This window comes from Synchiropus splendidus, chromosome 13 (genome assembly GCF_027744825.2).
Source record: "Synchiropus splendidus isolate RoL2022-P1 chromosome 13, RoL_Sspl_1.0, whole genome shotgun sequence".
NCBI lineage: Eukaryota > Metazoa > Chordata > Actinopteri > Syngnathiformes > Callionymidae > Synchiropus > Synchiropus splendidus.
Window position 1 is genome coordinate 6,013,855 of NC_071346.1, and position 16,068 is coordinate 6,029,922.

At 51.2% G+C, this 16,068-nt stretch overlaps 5 protein-coding genes across 8 annotated transcripts; all 5 read right to left on the reverse strand.

The window, feature by feature from the left end:
- Nucleotides 1–194: 194 nt before the first annotated feature.
- LOC128769567 (E3 ubiquitin-protein ligase TRIM63-like) lies at nt 195–2,545 on the reverse strand. Its single transcript, XM_053883386.1, has 9 exons — nt 2,336–2,545; nt 1,829–1,998; nt 1,590–1,770; nt 1,433–1,528; nt 1,120–1,353; nt 1,037–1,059; nt 844–968; nt 447–769; nt 195–317 (listed from the first exon to the last, which is right to left on the reverse strand). Exons 1-9 carry the CDS (start codon nt 2,453–2,455, stop codon nt 252–254), a joined length of 1,338 nt encoding a protein of 445 aa, XP_053739361.1. The 5' UTR covers nt 2,456–2,545; the 3' UTR covers nt 195–251.
- A 232-nt stretch (nt 2,546–2,777) lies between these two features.
- slc4a2a (solute carrier family 4 member 2a) lies at nt 2,778–6,521 on the reverse strand. 2 transcript variants are annotated; one of them, XR_008416427.1, is made up of 15 exons: nt 6,389–6,521; nt 6,197–6,332; nt 6,005–6,128; nt 5,897–5,945; nt 5,775–5,829; nt 5,535–5,713; nt 5,355–5,460; nt 5,083–5,286; nt 4,801–4,949; nt 4,550–4,744; nt 4,112–4,459; nt 3,879–4,045; nt 3,323–3,811; nt 3,019–3,192; nt 2,778–2,947 (listed from the first exon to the last, which is right to left on the reverse strand). XR_008416427.1 is itself a non-coding variant. In XM_053883786.1 (15 exons), the coding sequence occupies exons 1-15, from the start codon at nt 6,413–6,415 to the stop codon at nt 2,965–2,967; spliced, it is 2,391 nt and encodes a 796-aa protein (XP_053739761.1). In that variant the 5' UTR covers nt 6,416–6,521; the 3' UTR covers nt 2,778–2,964. The 2 variants fall into 2 exon arrangements, 1 of the variants encoding a protein (XP_053739761.1); XM_053883786.1 differs by having other exon boundaries at nt 2,778–3,192; nt 3,323–3,492; nt 3,558–3,811.
- ttc19 (tetratricopeptide repeat domain 19) lies at nt 6,478–9,185 on the reverse strand. The gene is made up of 9 exons (XM_053883787.1): nt 9,064–9,185; nt 8,624–8,745; nt 8,475–8,560; nt 8,285–8,395; nt 8,178–8,216; nt 8,036–8,092; nt 7,917–7,978; nt 7,567–7,855; nt 6,478–7,494 (listed from the first exon to the last, which is right to left on the reverse strand). The coding sequence occupies exons 1-9, from the start codon at nt 9,150–9,152 to the stop codon at nt 7,204–7,206; spliced, it is 1,146 nt and encodes a 381-aa protein (XP_053739762.1). The 5' UTR covers nt 9,153–9,185; the 3' UTR covers nt 6,478–7,203.
- Nucleotides 9,186–9,371: 186 nt separating this feature from the next.
- Nucleotides 9,372–12,023, reverse strand: LOC128769695 (zinc finger protein 501-like). Of its 2 annotated transcripts, XR_008416424.1 has the most exons (4): nt 11,792–12,023; nt 11,409–11,538; nt 9,816–11,343; nt 9,372–9,708 (listed from the first exon to the last, which is right to left on the reverse strand). XR_008416424.1 is itself a non-coding variant. In XM_053883630.1 (3 exons), exons 1-3 carry the CDS (start codon nt 11,819–11,821, stop codon nt 10,007–10,009), a joined length of 1,497 nt encoding a protein of 498 aa, XP_053739605.1. In that variant the 5' UTR covers nt 11,822–12,023; the 3' UTR covers nt 9,372–10,006. The 2 variants fall into 2 exon arrangements, 1 of the variants encoding a protein (XP_053739605.1); XM_053883630.1 differs by having other exon boundaries at nt 9,372–11,343.
- Nucleotides 12,024–12,309: 286 nt separating this feature from the next.
- On the reverse strand, nt 12,310–15,945 carry tmub1 (transmembrane and ubiquitin-like domain containing 1). 2 transcript variants are annotated; one of them, XM_053883539.1, is made up of 7 exons: nt 15,835–15,945; nt 14,908–15,345; nt 13,758–14,837; nt 13,312–13,493; nt 13,154–13,229; nt 12,900–12,945; nt 12,310–12,578 (listed from the first exon to the last, which is right to left on the reverse strand). In XM_053883539.1, exons 2-3 carry the CDS (start codon nt 15,312–15,314, stop codon nt 14,489–14,491), a joined length of 756 nt encoding a protein of 251 aa, XP_053739514.1. In that variant the 5' UTR covers nt 15,315–15,345; nt 15,835–15,945; the 3' UTR covers nt 12,310–12,578; nt 12,900–12,945; nt 13,154–13,229; nt 13,312–13,493; nt 13,758–14,488. The 2 variants fall into 2 exon arrangements, with proteins under 2 accessions (XP_053739514.1, XP_053739515.1); XM_053883540.1 differs by lacking the exon at nt 12,900–12,945.
- Nucleotides 15,946–16,068: the final 123 nt, after the last annotated feature.

The following is a 16,068-nucleotide window of genomic DNA, read 5'->3' on the forward strand; positions in this document are numbered from 1 at the left end:
GTTAGACAGGGTTTCCATCCCACCGTGATGAAGTTCATTAGCTTTGGATAATTTGCCTTTCGCTTCTTCCTTAAAGAACAGAACAGTGATGTATTAACTGGTTCTAAAGTGCATTTTTTTGGTACAGTTTGGGACAGTTTCTCAACAGATTTGTCAATTTCATTTAATTTCATTTACACAATCAGTACATCAGTCACAGGTTGATGAAGATGAGGGTGAAGTGGGTGATGATGAAGATGAAGACCATGTTGTCATTTTTGGTTCAACCAGCTGAAGGAGAAAACGTGTCTCTGTCCGTCTTCGTCCTCCGGCTGGACCTGCACAGACACAAGAGCAGCTGGTCTGACCTGGTCGAGGATCAAGTCTTACCCTTGAGCAACACCCCTCCACTCCTTAATCCAGCCTCCCTCCCAACCGTAAAGCTTCTCAAAGAAACAATGACAGACCTCAGACGACACGCTCACGTCCCTGGGTGTGGCAGGAGCGGGCGGAGTCTCAGTCGATGTCTGCAGGGTTGGATTTGCTGTGGTTCTCTGAGGTGGTGGGTTTGCTGCAGTTCTCTGAGGGGGCAGAGCCTCTGTGGCTATCTGAGGGGATGGATTCACTGTGGCCCTCAGTGGGGAGTCTGTGGACCTGTTAGGTACCAGAGCCTCTTGGGATCTCTGAGGTGGAGGAGCTGTGGGGTGAATGGCCTGCGTTGTTGGAGGATTTGGCAGGACCGGAGACATCCCTATCACCGACTTCACACCTTCTCGGCCTTCTTCTTGGGCTGCACAATAAACACAGACAAACAAATTTCATTCAGACTGAAGCAGGCACTGGTTCTGAAACTGGGTGTTTAACCTGTCAGGAAGTTGATGCTCTCCAGAGCCCGTCTTTGGTGGGAAAAGTTGGCTTTGAAATGCTCCATGTTCTCGTAGCCGAGCTGAACTTTGTCCAGGTGACGGTGGTCGGTTTCTTCCACCATTCTGCCGGAAGACACCAGAGGTCAGCCATGATGGGTCGATGGTGAGTCGACTGGGCATGTGACACTCACCTGCGCAGCAGCGGTCTGGCTGCCTGCGGGGAACACAACGTCACTCATGATGCCTTCAGGCCAGGTAGAGTTGTGAGGCTCACCTGTAAGAAGACTGCCATTTCTGATTCCTCCAGAGTCTGGATGGCATTCTCCAGAATCTTTACAGAGTTCTCCAGGTGCTCGCTGTACTTCCGGCGGAGCCCGCGGACATAGTCCAGCTTTTCCTCCTGCTCGGCGCTGATTCGGACCGTCAGCTCACTCTTCCTCTCCTCCAGCACAGCAAACAGGTGATCGAACGACTCACAGACCTTTGACTTTTGCCGCCTTCCATTCTCCTGAGAAGGAGACAAAGACACAACGGCCGTCCAGTCAGAAAGTTAGGCTCCTCCCCTGACCCATCTCCCCCACACTCACTTCCACAGCACGGCAGTTCTGATCCAGTTCACTGATGAAGCTTCTGATCCGGTCTCCGGTTCCGACCAGCATAGAGATGCAGTCAGTGAGTTCAGCCTGGACGCAAGGTTTGGTCACTGGTGACGTCAGGAAGACAGCCGAGCAGTGATTGGCTCACCTTCTGGGATGTGAATACTGTATCCAACGGCGCCACCTGGCAGTCTTTATGCACACCGAACACTTTACACAACGAGCATGTGGGGGCGCTGCAGCTCACACAGTAGATGTTGATCTTCTCGTCCTCGTGCTCGGAACACCTGAGCTGGGGCTCCGGCCTCACCTGCGCTGCCGGTGCCTTACTAAACACAACCAGTGGTCAAGGCCATGGGGGAAGTCCATCAGCAAGTGTGTTTGTACCTGGGCTCCTGCTTGTACATGTCGATGATGTTTTCCACCAATAGGTTGCGTTGGAGTCCGTAGACTCCATGTCTGTCCAAAACAACTTCATGACGGCAGGACGGACAGCGGAAGCGTCCACCAGAGGTCACTGTGGAGCCACTACGAGTGGACAAATACGGGTTCGCTGCCTGGACAAATGGACACTGCATCACTCCTGAACAGCATACAAGGAAGACGCCTCCACCTTGGACACATGTCCCTACCTGACTCATCCATGCCACAGACAAGTCCATGCCAGAGGTACCTTCTCAGCACAGACACCAGTGAATCATCCACTCCATTTACACATCCACCTCACAGGCATGTCCACACCAGAGACACTTCCATGCCACAGACACCCCTCCTGACCAAAAGATCCAGCTAAGAGACGAGGCCTTGCTAGAGACCAGCGATACCTGACTCTCTCTCCAGCAATTAGTCCACATCAAGGTCACAAACATGTATCAAGATGTGAAAGAGCTGCACCTGGAAGACGTCGTTGGCACACTTCCTGCAGAGGTTATGTTGACATGGCAGGATGACCACTGGTTTAGAGAACATCTCCAGACAGATTGGACAAACCAGCTGCTTCTCCAGACCCTCCATGACTGTCCCCGATCCAGTTCCTCAAGACTCTCCAAAATCGAGGACTTAACTCGAACAAAAACTGAAACAGATCGAGGTGACCGCCGGAGGACCACCGTCTCTAACTGAAGTCCAGTGGCCACTGGAGTGAAGACCCCCCTCTCCTTGCCAGAGCTGTTTTTAGACACTCAAACGTCAGCTGTTGCAGATATGCTGAGGTGTCAGATGTCAGCGTGTGTGTGTGTGAGTGTGTGAGACCATCATCATCATCAGCCTGGGGTCCTGTATTTTTATTTTATTGGTTTTCATTCAGAGACAAATAAAAATGTTTGCTCCCCTACAGGTGAGTCGAGGGCGGTCAGGTGAGTTCAGGTGTGTGATGCTGTAAACTCACACCTGAGCACCACATAAAGAAAAAGAGTCACTGACTGAAAAAAAACATGGGGAAAGAACCAGTGATGCAGCTCACACTGGCCCCTCCACCTCCACGGGCACCGCATCATCAGCATCCAGCTGCAGATAGGGAGAGGTCAGAGGTCATGGCTGGTTGCAATGACAGGTAGCGTCACACCGGCGGTACTCACATAGCGCAGCTCTGTGGCCGAGAAGATCCGCGGCAGCAGCAGCCGCCGCAGTGGGACAGTGAGGAGCAGCACGAAAGGGAAGGAGAGCGCCGCCGCTGTTGCCATGACAACCCAGAGCACAGTCAGACAGAGCAGCTGGACCACAGTGAAGAGGTGCATCCTCATCATCCTCACCTAATAAGCAACAGGTGCAACATATAAATAAAAAAAAAAGCTTGAGTCCACAAGAACCAACACCTTCTCTTATATTTGCAGGACTGGTTCTGCTTGTTTAGGTCCGGTTCAAGTAGTGATCAGGACTCACGCCACGAACGTAGCCACGGTTTGGATGGTACTTTGGCGGCATCAGAAGCAGAATCAGCCGCTCGGTCAGCTGGACTCCAGTCAGAGACATCACACCCATGTAGAGGAAGATTCCGAACAGAACTGCAAGGGGGATCTGACCCAGCAGCTTCCCGGCGACCACAGAAAGTCCTGTGGGTGAAAACAGACAGAAAATGCCCGAAGCTTCCAGGAGTGTGGACCAAAACCGTTCTCACCCACTAAAAGCGCCACCAGGAACCCAGTCACCCTCTGCTCCTTGACCTCCTGGATATGGGCCGGGTCGCCACTGCTCACAGCCTTGCTCATCACAGTCAGGGCGTTGGTGTGCGTGACTGAGCGGACCGTGGCAGCGGACAGCCAGGGTAATCCGAAGAGCGCTGAGACTCCCCCAACTAGAACAATGATGAGCAGGTCTAGGTGGAAGCCCGTCCCCTTCCTCAGCATCCGCTCCTTCTTACTGACGATCAGACTAAAACCACAAATGGGACGTGACTGCTGAGGCACAGTCGGAGAGCGGATGGGTGACTGGTCATTACGCTGTGATCTGGGACTCCATGAAGAGAAGGATGAAGACAAGGACTGCAGGCAGGAAGCTAGCAAACATCATCCAGGGTGGGAAGTGCCGCTCGGAGCCCAGAGGAGACACCAACCAGCCCCGCTTCTCGGGAGTGGACACCGACAACCCAGACGGAACCCGCAGTTTCTGATGGTCAGTCGAAAGTTGGTCAGGAATGACCATGACGCGGTGAGTGGTGACCTCTGACCTCACCTGCGTGTACGTGTCTCCCGACGCCACGTCCGCCAGAACCATGACCAGGATTGAGATTGGAACCCCGAAGTCCCCAATGACCCGTCGCAGCTGCAGCACAACAGACAGCCTCAGTGTGCGTGTACGTGTGTGTGTGTGAATGGTGGTACTGACCCGTCCTGGAAAGAAGCTGCTGTTCCTGAACTTCCTCAGGTAGCAGGCCATCAGGAACGTTCCGCCCATGAGGACCAGTGACATCAGCGCAATGTTGGGGTCTTCATTGACCCTTAGGTGGGCCCCTGTCGTGTTGCCTGGCAACAAAGTTGCTGTGTTGTTTACGTAGCAACAGAGAGGATTTTCTTTGAAGATCTAGATTTATAAAAAAAAATTAAAAAAAACACTTTTGGACACTTCAGTGACGGCACCGGGTAGAGACGTGACCTCTCTGTGACCTCTGACCTTGGCCAGCTTTGCAAAGGTCTCATAGATGAAGATGAGGGAGATGAGGAAGGAGAAGATCTCTTGAGTGAAGCGAGACAGGAAGCGGACCAGAACGCTTCCCTCCAGGGCCACCGTCAGGACAACAATCAGAATCAGCCAGAACCCGATCCAGACCCGACCTGTCAGGTACTCCACACCAATCTGCTCACAAAACTACATACACATACGGCTTATAGCTTGTCGACTATTAGAAGAGTTAAAGCACTCACAGTGAAGAAAGCCTCCTCGAACACCAGCAGTGGTCCGGAGAACCCGATCACCAGCAGAGGCTGCGCCCCCAGCAGACTGAAGACCAGGCCCTGGACCGATGTCGCAATGATCAGCTCAGACACGCCTATCAGGCCACCGGTCTTCTCACCTGGGACACCACAGCCATGTTAGTGAACTTGTGGTTCTCATGTGATGGGACTCCACCTCGAGAAGGTCAGATATAGAAACCTCCAGAGCAAAGGGGTTGGATTGGTCCAGCAAGATGAACGAATTAATCATACCCAGAAGACCGCCGAAGGTGACCGCAGGTGCCAGTGCAGCAAAGTAGATGAACAAGACGGCAGCCAAACACTGCGGGTTTAGTGCGTCTTTGATGTCGCTCAGGTACTGAGGGTACCGTCGGGTGACATCACTAACCAGGCCGCCAAACACACGACCGGACCGGCTGAGGAGATCATGATCCAGTTTAGATGGTGTCCCACAATCTGGAGAAACCAAAAAGGCTGGTATTAGCGGAACTGGGTCTGTACCTCCGCTGCCCACCCAGATGTACCGGGGAGTCTCAGAGGGTCTTCGGCCGGGGGTGTGACCAGAAAGCCAGTAATGGCCTCGATCAGGTCCTCCTGGTCCTGAGCTTGGACTAGTGCCCCCAAAAATTCCTTAAGAAGCCGAAAACAAAGAGAAAACTGCGGTCAGGTTCTGGATGGGGAAGGGATATGGTTCCAGGGTTTACCTGGTCTGACACCAGAGTGCTGACGCAGCGTCCCAGCTGCTGAGGGTCTACCGTGGCAGTAGAGGGAGCCAGCAGCAGGATCAGAAATCGGACAGGGACGTTCAGCAAGGACTCCAGAGTGACGGCTTCTTTCAGACGCACGAACGCCGCAGCAGGCGTGTCCAAGAAGTCCACTCTGCCTGCCGTGAGTGGGAGGAAATAAGAGCTGCTTCCGGTTGAGAGAGGCCACTCGGGTCTTACCTGTGAGGACGATTGCGCCCGTGCACGAGTCCCTCACAGCTGTGGGCGGGGCCACCTACAAATGTAGATGCACTAGGATTAAATTTGTGAGAAAATAAAACTATGAGTTCATGAGTCAGCACCTGGTTCCGGTCGACCCTGTGGTTGCCGGACTCCGACTCATGCTTGTATCTATTAAAAAAAACACATCAGACAGGACCGACAGCAGGGAGGGGAGACGGAGGATGGACCTGTGCGGACGCATTAGGACGTTCAGAATCCTTTTGCGGCCTTCAGGTGTTGATGCCACGTGATCCGCCAGCTGTGAGAAAACTCCGCCCACTGAGCTCTCCTCCATGTCCAGGATCACTGCACCTGCGACACATTTTGTGTCATCATCTATGGCGCCATGTTCATATACCAGCGGCACCAGTTAGGCTCACCCCGTTTGAAGATGCTGTGGATCAAACACAGGGACGCCACGTCAAGCCCCACCCCCTCACTCGAGTGGCACGTCTCTTTCTGCCACTCAAGCTGCTGGTTCCGATCCGAGACCAGCTGATGGAGCTCAACACTGACCTGGAACCAAAAGCATTTAGTTTGCGTGTAAGTGTCTGTGAGGAGTTAGCTCCTACCTGCTTTGGAGTCTGCAGCTCAGCCATGGCACCTTCAGAACTTCTCCAGCAGCAGGAGAACCTGAGTTTTTAAGTGGGTGGGCGGAGTGGATGGAGGTGGGGGGTCTTAACTTGACTGTGAGAAAATAAACCTGACACCTGTGGAGCTAAAGCTCATCAGCTAATGAAGTGTGTGTGTGGTCCGGTCACAGGACCGTTTCACACAGTCAGGACAAAGTTCAGATCTCACTTCTGCTCTTCTCCACTTGGATCCTAGTTAGGGTCCGGAAGAAAGTCAGGACTCAAGGAGAGGAGAGCAGCCTGAGATGATCCAGGAGGTCCGCTGTGGTCCGGCTGCCACTCCGCAGTCTGTCTAGACCCGTGATGGAAGCAGTGACCACCACCTGAGAGGATGAGCATGAGACCTACCTCACTACTGACCACAGCAGCATGAGCTTTTATAGCTGCTGTGCGTGTTATGATCATAATATGATGGTGTTAGCATGACAGTCTGTGTGTGAGTTTCTCACCGTGTGTGTGTGTGTGTTTCAGGTGTGTTTACAGTCAGCACGACTTTTTGTGTGGAAATCTCAGCCAACAGACAACAGGAAGTTCACATCTCGTGGGAAAGTCCAGGGAGGTGGCAGTATTGGGTCAGAACCAGTGGCCGCTGCTTGAGTCAAACAACTTAATCACCACTTTGTTTGTTTGTGTTTATTCCCCAGGTGAAGTTGAGCGTGTCACATGACAGAAGTCTCGCCGCCCCCCGGGGGTCACTGGAGTCACTGAAGCACCGATGCATTCACTGACTACCAGTGAGATCCAGTGAATGTCCTTCACTTTTGCTTCCTCCTCATCAGCTCCTCTAGACTTTCCTGGATCTGGTCCTGGGTCGCCTGGTCCCCGACCTGCTTGGCCTGGAACATAGCCTCCTTGTAGATCCGTTCCGCCTCCTCGTATCTTCCCATGTGCAGCAGGACTCCGGCTAGATTGCTGAGTAACACGTGTTGGTCTTCGTTGCGGGCTAAGCGACCCAGATCCACTGCCTTCTGGACCAGAACCAGTGCCTCATCATAGCGCCCCTGCAGATCCAAGACCGTGGCCAAGTCGCTCATCAGAACCAGTGTCTGGAAGAAGTGAGGAGTGAGAACCACAATGGACTGATCCCTCCATCCCAAACTAGTCACAGCGTCCGGTACCTGAGGGTGAGCCTCGCCCTGTTCCTGGGCACAGATGTCCAGAGCAGACCTGTAGTCCGTTTCTGCCTGATCCAGCTGTCGAAAAGACATTCTGTAGCGGGCTCGGGAGTCCAAACAGAGTCCCAACAGGAGACGAGTCTCTTTCCTCAGGTCTTCCTCTTCCCCTGTGAGCACATGACCTGTGACCTCACCAGCGACCTCCTTGCCTGGAGGCTGCTTGCAAAGTTGCTTAAGCTTCGCCTCCAGTGAGTCCAAACAGAACCGGAACCCATGTTCAGCTAGCTCCTTCCTATAAGGAACACAAGCAACTGTGAGTGATGTCGTGCGCTAGCATGTGGCCTCTGACTCACTTGTTTTGCTCAGCGTAGATGGTCGCCAGTTTCAGAGACATTTCAATGATGGCGTTGTCGTCCTGGTCAAAGAGACAATTCAACACAAACATGGCGACAACACACACAGGCTCACTTACCTGTGCCGTTCCCCCCGACAGCATGAAACTCATGGCAGCTTTAAAAAGTTTTTCAGCCTAGAATCCAAAACAAGATCTGGATTAGATAAGTGCAAGGTCATCAGGTGAAGCCATCCTGACAAAATCACGAGTGACAACTCACACTGTCCAGCTGACCCCGCACAAACGCCAAGTTCGCCATCTGAGGAGGAAACAGAGATGAGGTGAAAGGTCGTCACTTGCTGCCCGGTCATGTGGTTACCTGGGTACCTGGATGTAGGTGTAGATGATGGCTGCCTGGTCCTGCAGCTGGTGAGCCAATACAACAGCTTTATGGAGGAAATCCGTTGCGTCCTCCATGTTCCCACGGTAAATACTGAGCTGGACACAGAACCAGAGGTCAGGACCACAGGACCAGAACCACGGTGCTATGCACACAGCCCAGTGAGGGTCCTGGTACCTTGGCCTTCTTTAACAGCAGAACCATCTCGTCATGTTTCTCCTGGACTTCGTCTTTTTGTTCTTGCTGCCCAAATAGACTCAGAGCTGCAGAACCAGAACCTTCAGTCGGGTCAAACTGTCATCTGGGAAAAACAACCAGGTCCTCACCAAATGCGGCCCACAAGACTCCTCCTCGTCTCTTATTTTCTTCCTGCCTCTCTTTCTGAGAACCTCTCGGAATTTTTGCTACTACAGGAGCTGTTGTCATGGCAACGGCGGTGCAGCGCACCCTGAGAAGAAGTGACAGATGATCGATAAGGGATCAAGACTAAACCCACACATGTAGTTTATCGGAATACTGTTAATTTTAATGATTTATTTGAATGTAACTTGAGGATTATTACAACCATTCATTTCACCGCAAGGCAGCATTCTTCTACACGGTTGTCTATACATTTGGTCACCATGTGTAGGAGGGTCAGTCAGACCCCCCACCCTCCTGGAGGTGAAGGTGAAGTGGAGGTGGTGATGAAACAATCCTCACGCTTTCGTCTGTCACGTGGTTCAGCGTCAACCGATGAGCGTTTCGAGTGACGTCACAGCCTTACCTGAGGCAGCCCGTCCGCCTCAACTCCGCAGGGGAGAGGAACCGAGTCATCCAGTATCTGGACGGTGAAAGGACCCACCGGGCCGCCATCTTGTCTGTTTACTATCGCGACGGAAATTTCGGACACGCACCTTCAAATTAAAAGCACCCAGAAATTTACCAAGCAAAGCCAACGTCGTTTGAATTTTTAATGCCGATGTAGTGACACTATTCATCAGTTGGAAAGCAGGTTTTGTAGCGCATAGATTTGGACTCACTTCTTTGGATTAGGAAGAAAACAAAGATAATTATGGCTCATTATTATTATTAAGAAAATACTGGGCAACACTAACTATATATATATGTGTGTATGTGTGTGTTATCACGTCTGAATTCGTTTAGTCAACTCTTTCTGGTTGTTTCTTGCTTTTTTTACTGTTATTCATTTCTTTCGTCACGACATATGCAGATGTTACTGAATGGATTAGATCGGATAGATAACATCTGTACCATGTGCAGAATATTCTTCTTCTCTTCATGGTCATCTCTTCGAAGAATTAAATTATCATGAAACAAAGTTAATAGGTATTCCATGTCCTTCTACTTATCTTTTTGTCTCAGATTTGATCCCAACTTCAATCCAGACAGAGATCTTCCAACAACCTCACTGAAGAAAACGTGGAGAGATTCAGAGCCAGGCCACAGGCCTGATGGTTGCGTGACCTTGAGTGCAGCACTAACTTTAAAAACCACATATGGACCAGAACCTCGTACCCATTCTTGCCTATTCAGGAGAACAGTCGGACGTTCAAGCGGATGGAGCCTTGTGCAATTCACGTGAATGAAGACACACCTTTAATGAAGTCAGTGACTGGACTAGTGAGTGACCTTTGACCAGTCGACAGCTGGTCAGTCTTTCATCAATGACGACACATTTATAACACACAGTTGAGGAACATGACGGATCAGTCCGTGCTTCTGGTCGCTGGCTGATGCTCTGGAAAGCTCTTCAGATGACACCGCAGGACTCCACGAGTCTTAAAGGTCTTCCCGCAGCTGCAGGCATGGGGGCGCTCTCCGGTGTGATCCAGCTGATGCGTACGCAGCATCGTGCTGGTGAAGAAGAACTCTCCGCAGGTGATGCAGTAGTGGCTCTTCTCGCCGGTGTGTCGGGTCCTCTGGTGGCTCAGCAGCGATCCAGAGGTGATGAAGGCCCGCCCGCAGTCCCGGCAGGTGAAGGGCCGCTCCCCTGTGTGGATTCGCTCGTGGGCCTTCCAGGAGTTGTGGTAAGAGAATGTCTTGTCGCAGTAGGAGCACTTGTAGTGTTTCTCTTTGGTGTGGCTGAGACGGTGGACCTTCAGGTAATGAGCGATGGTGAAGCTCTTCCCACAGTCAGAGCAGCTGAAGGGCTTCTGCCCCACGTGGAACAAGGTGATGTGGGAACGCAGGTGAGAAGACTGAGTGAATCTCTTGCCGCAGGTGGTGCACAGAAACGGACGCTCGCCAGTGTGCGTCACCATGTGCGCCTTCAGGTGCGGCGACTGCGTGAAGCTCTTCCCACACTCGGAGCACTTGTAGGGCTTGAGTCCAGTGTGCGTGCGGTCGTGGAGCTTCAGGCCCTGCAGGCTGGAGAAGCACTTGTCACACTTGGAGCAGTGGTAGTCGCGCAGCTCGCGGTGAGTCCGCTGGTGGAAGCGCAGCGCGCTCAGGAGCTTGAAGGCTTTGCCGCAGGTGAGGCACTGGTGCGGCCTGCTGTCTGAGTGGGTGGCTTGGTGGACTTTGAGGCTCTGTGCAGTGCTGAAGGTTTTGTGGCACGTGGCACAGGGCAGCAGGTTCTGCTTGCAGTGGGACTGGTAGTGAGACTTGAAGCCCTGTGAGGACGTAAACATCTTGTCGCAGATCTCGCACCGGAAGCCACGCTCACCCTTGTGAGTGCCCAGGTGCTCCGTCAGGTCGCCGTGGTTACTGAAGCCATCCCCGCAGCACCAGCACTCGTAAGGCTTGGTGCCCGAGTGAGTCCGGTGATGGGTCTTCCAGTCTCTGCGGAGGGCGAAGCTCTTGTCACAGTGGGAGCAGCGGTAGACGGAGGAGCGGTCGTGGATCTGCTGGTGCAGCACCAGGCTCAGGAGGGTGGGGTACGTCTTGCCACACTGCCAACACTGGTTCTGGTCCTGGCTCAACTCATGGTGAGACCTGTGATGGGCCTCAAGGTGTAAGGGGTTGTAGAACCCTTTCTGGCACTGAAGACAGAAGACCATCTTCCGGATGGTGGCCGCGGGTGGTGACTGCGTCAGTTGGCACCCTGTATGGCGGCAGGTCAAAGGTCAAAATGACAAACAAGTGCTTGACTTCTTTCCAGTGACTCACCCACTAACAGGAAGTCCCGCCCCTCCAGCAAGTCCCTGCAGTCTGTCAGTTTTATTGACAGCTTCTTCAGGAGGGGGAACATCTGGCTGCCTTGGTCTTCTTCAGGTTCTGGTTTGATCCAGACCTGGTTCTGGGTCAGAGTGTGAGGAAGTTGTAATTCAGATTGTAAATGACAACAGTACGTCACTAAACTCGGCACGGTTGACTGACGAGCAGAAGTCGCGAACTAGACAAGCAATAAACATGTTTTCATCTTCAGACTTTTTTCTCCATGTAATCCGACCCGAGTTCGGTTTGACTTATCCAGCCACAGTTAGCACGTTAGCAAAGTTAGCCCAACAGCATAAGAGACGGCGGCGGTAGACGGTGACGGACGTGTTTACCGACGAGGCATGATTCTGGTTCTGGTCCATCCGTCCTGCCGCACTTGGATCAGCTTGATTCTGGACCGCAGAATGGGCAGCAACTGAGGACAAAAAGCACTTCCGGGTCGGAGGTCACTAGTGTCTGCGAATTAAGATCGCATATTTCGTAATTGAGTTCGTGCTCCACAGTGTAACCGCTACATTTAAAACCGGTTTCGACACCAACAGCCCTCGAAAGCGCCAACTGAAAGTGCCGTCTCGTGCGTGTTGGTGACGTCACACCGCTTACCATGTACACTGCATAAACCTTGACGCAGCAAAAGTTATGAAAATGTGACATCTCCGTAGAAGTGAGCTAGAGCGAGAATATGACCTCTGAAGTTATTTACACTCTCCATCGTGGGAGATATAAAACTTATTACAGGAGTATTATCATACAACTAATATTTCAACCAAGCTGATTTTCTGACTCAAAGACGTATGATGAATTTGTATTAGACATAATACATTCAATTTAAAAAAAAGTCAACGGTGAATCAGTTCTCAAACTTTATTCAGGAATACAATCAGTTGACACGCGTTACGAAAAGGGACAGATTGGAATCAGCGCTGGATTGCAAAATAAATAACTGGAGGAGGTCATGTGTCAGGCATCACCTCGGATCGACCCAGGATCAAACGCCACCTCAGATTTTTATGTCAAATCAAACAAGTTTGACACAGTCCGGTCCACCTTTGGTTCCGATCATGCGACACATGGCAGCCACACGGTAGGGTCTTATGTGAAGTGCTCCACACACCAACACTAGGGAGACAGAAAAACAAGTATGGTTGTTGAGGGGCACGAGCACTGCTTGAGCTTGAGTGTTCATGAAAACAGTCATGCATCAAGTTTGTAATTTCTTATGATTTGAGACTTGGCAGAATCAAAAAATGAAATCAGGGATCAGCTGAACGCTTACTGAGGTTTTTGTCACAGAGCCCCCCCTGTGAGAACAAACTGCCTGGAGGGGGCGCTACAATTCGGCCTTCTGTTTACATCATCTCCCTGCTAACCGGTGATGCAGATGGATTTTTTTCCCTTCAAACAATCAGGTAATTTCAAGATTGAAGACAGACAAACTACCTGGGAGACGACTGGACTTCAAAAGTCATCCAGCTGAGCACACAACCTGCAGAGAAGAGAGTGAGACAGTAGCAGAGAGAGCGACCAAATCGGATTGTAGAGGAAACACGTCGGCTGGATCAGAACATGCTTCAATCCGGTTTCGTCACAGCCCAGCTGAACAGAATCCTGGGAGCAGGGCTACAGTCGGCCTTTTGTGACATCATATCCAGCCAGAACCTCATCATGCTAATTCAAACATCACTTTTCCTCACCCATGTGCTTGTCTGTGCTGATGGTTAGGTTCCCATCTGAATGTGCCTCATCTCTCCTTGCAGGAACCTGGTTGATCTAGCGATAAACACTTGTGGTCACTAAGACATTGGTGCTACAGTTGTGTCTGCAGGAAATAGAGCTGGGTGGACATACTAACCTCAGCTACATGTGACCCTGATCTCCTTTGTCTTCAGGCATTTGCCGTCAGTGGTTGCCTCAGCAAGATGATCTCCTCCACTTTCACTCATCTTGTGCAGCTTCCCTACTCACTCATCTCTTCCTCGTGTCCTCCTTTAATCCAATCCTTGCATCTTGTCATTGCAGTAGCAGTGACGGAGCCTTGGGTGAGACACAGCGACGCCAGTTAAGAAAACAACCTCCACAGTGTTTTCGATTCCGACTCACAAACAATCGCCTGAAAACAAACGTGCTTGTACGCGTTTATCAATTAAGACGTGTGTGGCTAACAGTCTGTGATTAATTGAAGAGTCTCAAACTGCCCAACGTTTGTTCCGGTCACGTGCTCAACACCCAACAAAAGCACCGTATCAAGCACGTGCATATATGTTACGCAGTCCAGCCGCTAACACGCTAGTTACTTACCGGTTATTAACCCACGTATAATAGAGGAAGTGTCCGCTGTACCTTCCCAGGCGGCCTCACAATCCGACGACTGTGGATTTCGTGTTCCGACTAAGTGGATTTTATACCTACTATTTCCCGCCACAAATGCCTCGTCTTGTTCTATCACGGTCGCAATAGACTCTCACCACAGCGCCCCCGATGGTGTGGCATGGGAAGCGCAGTTAATTGCACCGCTTCATTACTTTGTCGCACGAGCTGAATGACTGTTGATTGAAGTTCACTCCCGTCCCCCACACCAAATACCAGCATGTGACACCAGCATCACAAGCTTTCACCAGATCCATCCTGAGTGTGAGTTCATACCAGGTCACCCCTAAAATCCCTGACTCATGCTGAAGAAATTCCCCACACACAGTGATGACTCAGCCAGTGGTTTTCAAGACAAAAACAACAATAAGCAGATAAATAAACAATTTAATAGAATATCTGTTTTGCAAAGATGAAATTTACAGTAATTGTAGTTCCTGGTTCTGATCCAGTTCAGTCTAGACTTACAAAACTGCTCATGTACGGTCTCATTTCTCTAATTTAGACCTCACTGACAGCCCGACTCTTCAGAACCAGCAGCAACCAGAACCTAAAAGAGGCACTGTGATTCAGACCTATACAGGTTCCCAAGTGTCATGGCACCAGGAACTAAAGGCAGCCCAGTGTGGTCGCGTCATCGCATCCAGGCCATCAAAGCGCAGCTAATGGCGGTAGACTCCGAAGGCCACCAGGCTAAGAAAGATAGTGATGCCCACTAAAGATGCCGTGGCTGGTGCAGTGAAGAACTGCCGGTACTGGATCTGACAGTACCAAAGCACTGACAGCATTAGGACCAACAGCGGCACCATCAGGCTGCCGACATTCAGCGCCACCTGGACCTGGTCCGTGGGCCGCACGCCAGGCCCCGCCCCGGCGGCGTGTTGCGAGATGTGACAGTGCAGGACACAGTTGTGAACCAAGTTCAGAGACAGCAGGGTCCGAGAGTCATCTTGTAGCAGTTGACCCCGATAAATGAGGCGGACTCGCTGTTCCTGGCCCGCAAAGTAGGTTCTGCAAAACAAACACCAGACATTTAAGTGATATGACATCACACCAGCTTCCCCTGTCATTTGTTGCTCACCTTTTGATGTAGCCCACGGTGTCTAAAGGGTCCACATGAGCAGTCCTCTCAGTGTCATTTAGGAACTTCAGCCGGACCACCATGTTCCTCTGTGTTGACTCTCCACCCTCGTCCTGCCCAGGCCCATCATCCTCTTTGTCCTCATCACTCTGTGCAGCCACATCAGGGGGGGACGTGTCGCTGCTCTCACTGACTGAACTAGAAGGTGCTGAGATGTCCCCTGATGAGCCGGGCGTCTCCGGGAGGGTCTCCCTTCTCGGTGAAGGGGCCGTGGCAGATGAAGTGAACAGGTGGTCCGGGGGCTCTGATGTGTGGGTGGACGACCAAGCCAGTAGCAGAACCAACAGAAGCAGTAGTGACCCGAAAAGCAACGTCACCTCATCACCCACACCCTCAATCAGCGCCATGGCTGCCCCGCCTGCCAATCACCAGAGACACCTGCACAAAGGGGGCGGAGCTTAGCACATAATACTGATGTAAACAAACTCAACATGTCAAGCGTAAACAAATAAGTAGGAAACAACAGCTCGCTCAAACTATTGCTCTCGTTTAAACAAACAAGTATTCAGACATGAACTAAACGATCCCATTATTAACCAAAGAAGGCGTTGTAACGTCGTTCGTAGTGTGATATGACGAAGTCAGTACAGTTGACTTCAGCGACTAGGAAACGTAACTCGCATAGGAACTTATTAACATAAATAAATACACAACATTTGATTCCTCGGTTGCCAGTCAAAAGCGCATGTCAGTTGATTTCTAGCTAGTATTTTAACCCGGACTCTCCCGGGGTAGTTGTCTCTTGCTGCAAGAGCTAACACCTACACGCGTGTAAATAGGCTTTAAAGTGCACTCTTTGCAGACACAGGTGTCAGCGATGACAAAGCAGTTTGTTTAGAATACAACGGTAGTAAAGTCAACTCTTACAGTTCAGCTCTTCAGATTCATCTCAGAAGTTCGACCAGAGGCTAACAGTGCTAAGTCAGCTAATCCATTTCCCTCTGCCTGCGTCACTTCCGGTTATTCTTCTTCGTGGCGACAGTGATCGAAAACTCCACAGCGCCCCTCAACTCTCCGTCTTCTCATCGACAGACTTGACGCATCTTGAGCAATAATGTTTCCATACTTGTGTCATGTTTTCATGTTTTCTTTCTTTCCTCC

What these genes read in the sequence shown, in the direction of transcription:
- tmub1 (XM_053883540.1), bottom strand. Translation starts at nt 15,314, where the DNA reads ATGGCGCTGATTGAGGGTGTGGGTGATGAGGTGACGTTGCTTTTCGGG. An exon ending in ACCGTGGGCTACATCAAAAG is followed by an intron (nt 14,838 to 14,907) that starts GTGAGCAACAAA and finishes TTTGTTTTGCAG; the next exon opens with AACCTACTTTGCGGGCCAGG.
- LOC128769695 (XM_053883630.1), bottom strand. Translation starts at nt 11,821, where the DNA reads ATGGACCAGAACCAGAATCATGCCTCGTCG. An exon ending in ACCAGAATCATGCCTCGTCG is followed by an intron (nt 11,539 to 11,791) that starts GTAAACACGTCC and finishes ACTCTGACCCAG; the next exon opens with AACCAGGTCTGGATCAAACC. An exon ending in GCGGGACTTCCTGTTAGTGG is followed by an intron (nt 11,344 to 11,408) that starts GTGAGTCACTGG and finishes GCCGCCATACAG; the next exon opens with GGTGCCAACTGACGCAGTCA.
- slc4a2a (XM_053883786.1), bottom strand. Translation starts at nt 6,415, where the DNA reads ATGGCTGAGCTGCAGACTCCAAAGCAG. An exon ending in GTCCTAATGCGTCCGCACAG is followed by an intron (nt 5,946 to 6,004) that starts GTCCATCCTCCG and finishes TTTTTTTAATAG; the next exon opens with ATACAAGCATGAGTCGGAGT. An exon ending in ACCGTGGCTACGTTCGTGGC is followed by an intron (nt 3,193 to 3,322) that starts GTGAGTCCTGAT and finishes GTTGCTTATTAG; the next exon opens with GTGAGGATGATGAGGATGCA.
- LOC128769567 (XM_053883386.1), bottom strand. Translation starts at nt 2,455, where the DNA reads ATGGAGGGTCTGGAGAAGCAGCTGGTTTGTCCAATCTGTCTGGAGATG. An exon ending in GTGCCAACGACGTCTTCCAG is followed by an intron (nt 1,999 to 2,335) that starts GTGCAGCTCTTT and finishes CCATTTGTCCAG; the next exon opens with GCAGCGAACCCGTATTTGTC. An exon ending in AGAACTGCCGTGCTGTGGAA is followed by an intron (nt 1,354 to 1,432) that starts GTGAGTGTGGGG and finishes TCTCCTTCTCAG; the next exon opens with GAGAATGGAAGGCGGCAAAA.
- ttc19 (XM_053883787.1), bottom strand. Translation starts at nt 9,152, where the DNA reads ATGGCGGCCCGGTGGGTCCTTTCACCGTCCAGATACTGGATGACTCGG. An exon ending in TCATCTACACCTACATCCAG is followed by an intron (nt 8,217 to 8,284) that starts GTACCCAGGTAA and finishes TTTCCTCCTCAG; the next exon opens with ATGGCGAACTTGGCGTTTGT. An exon ending in TGTCGGGGGGAACGGCACAG is followed by an intron (nt 7,979 to 8,035) that starts GTAAGTGAGCCT and finishes CTCTTTGACCAG; the next exon opens with GACGACAACGCCATCATTGA.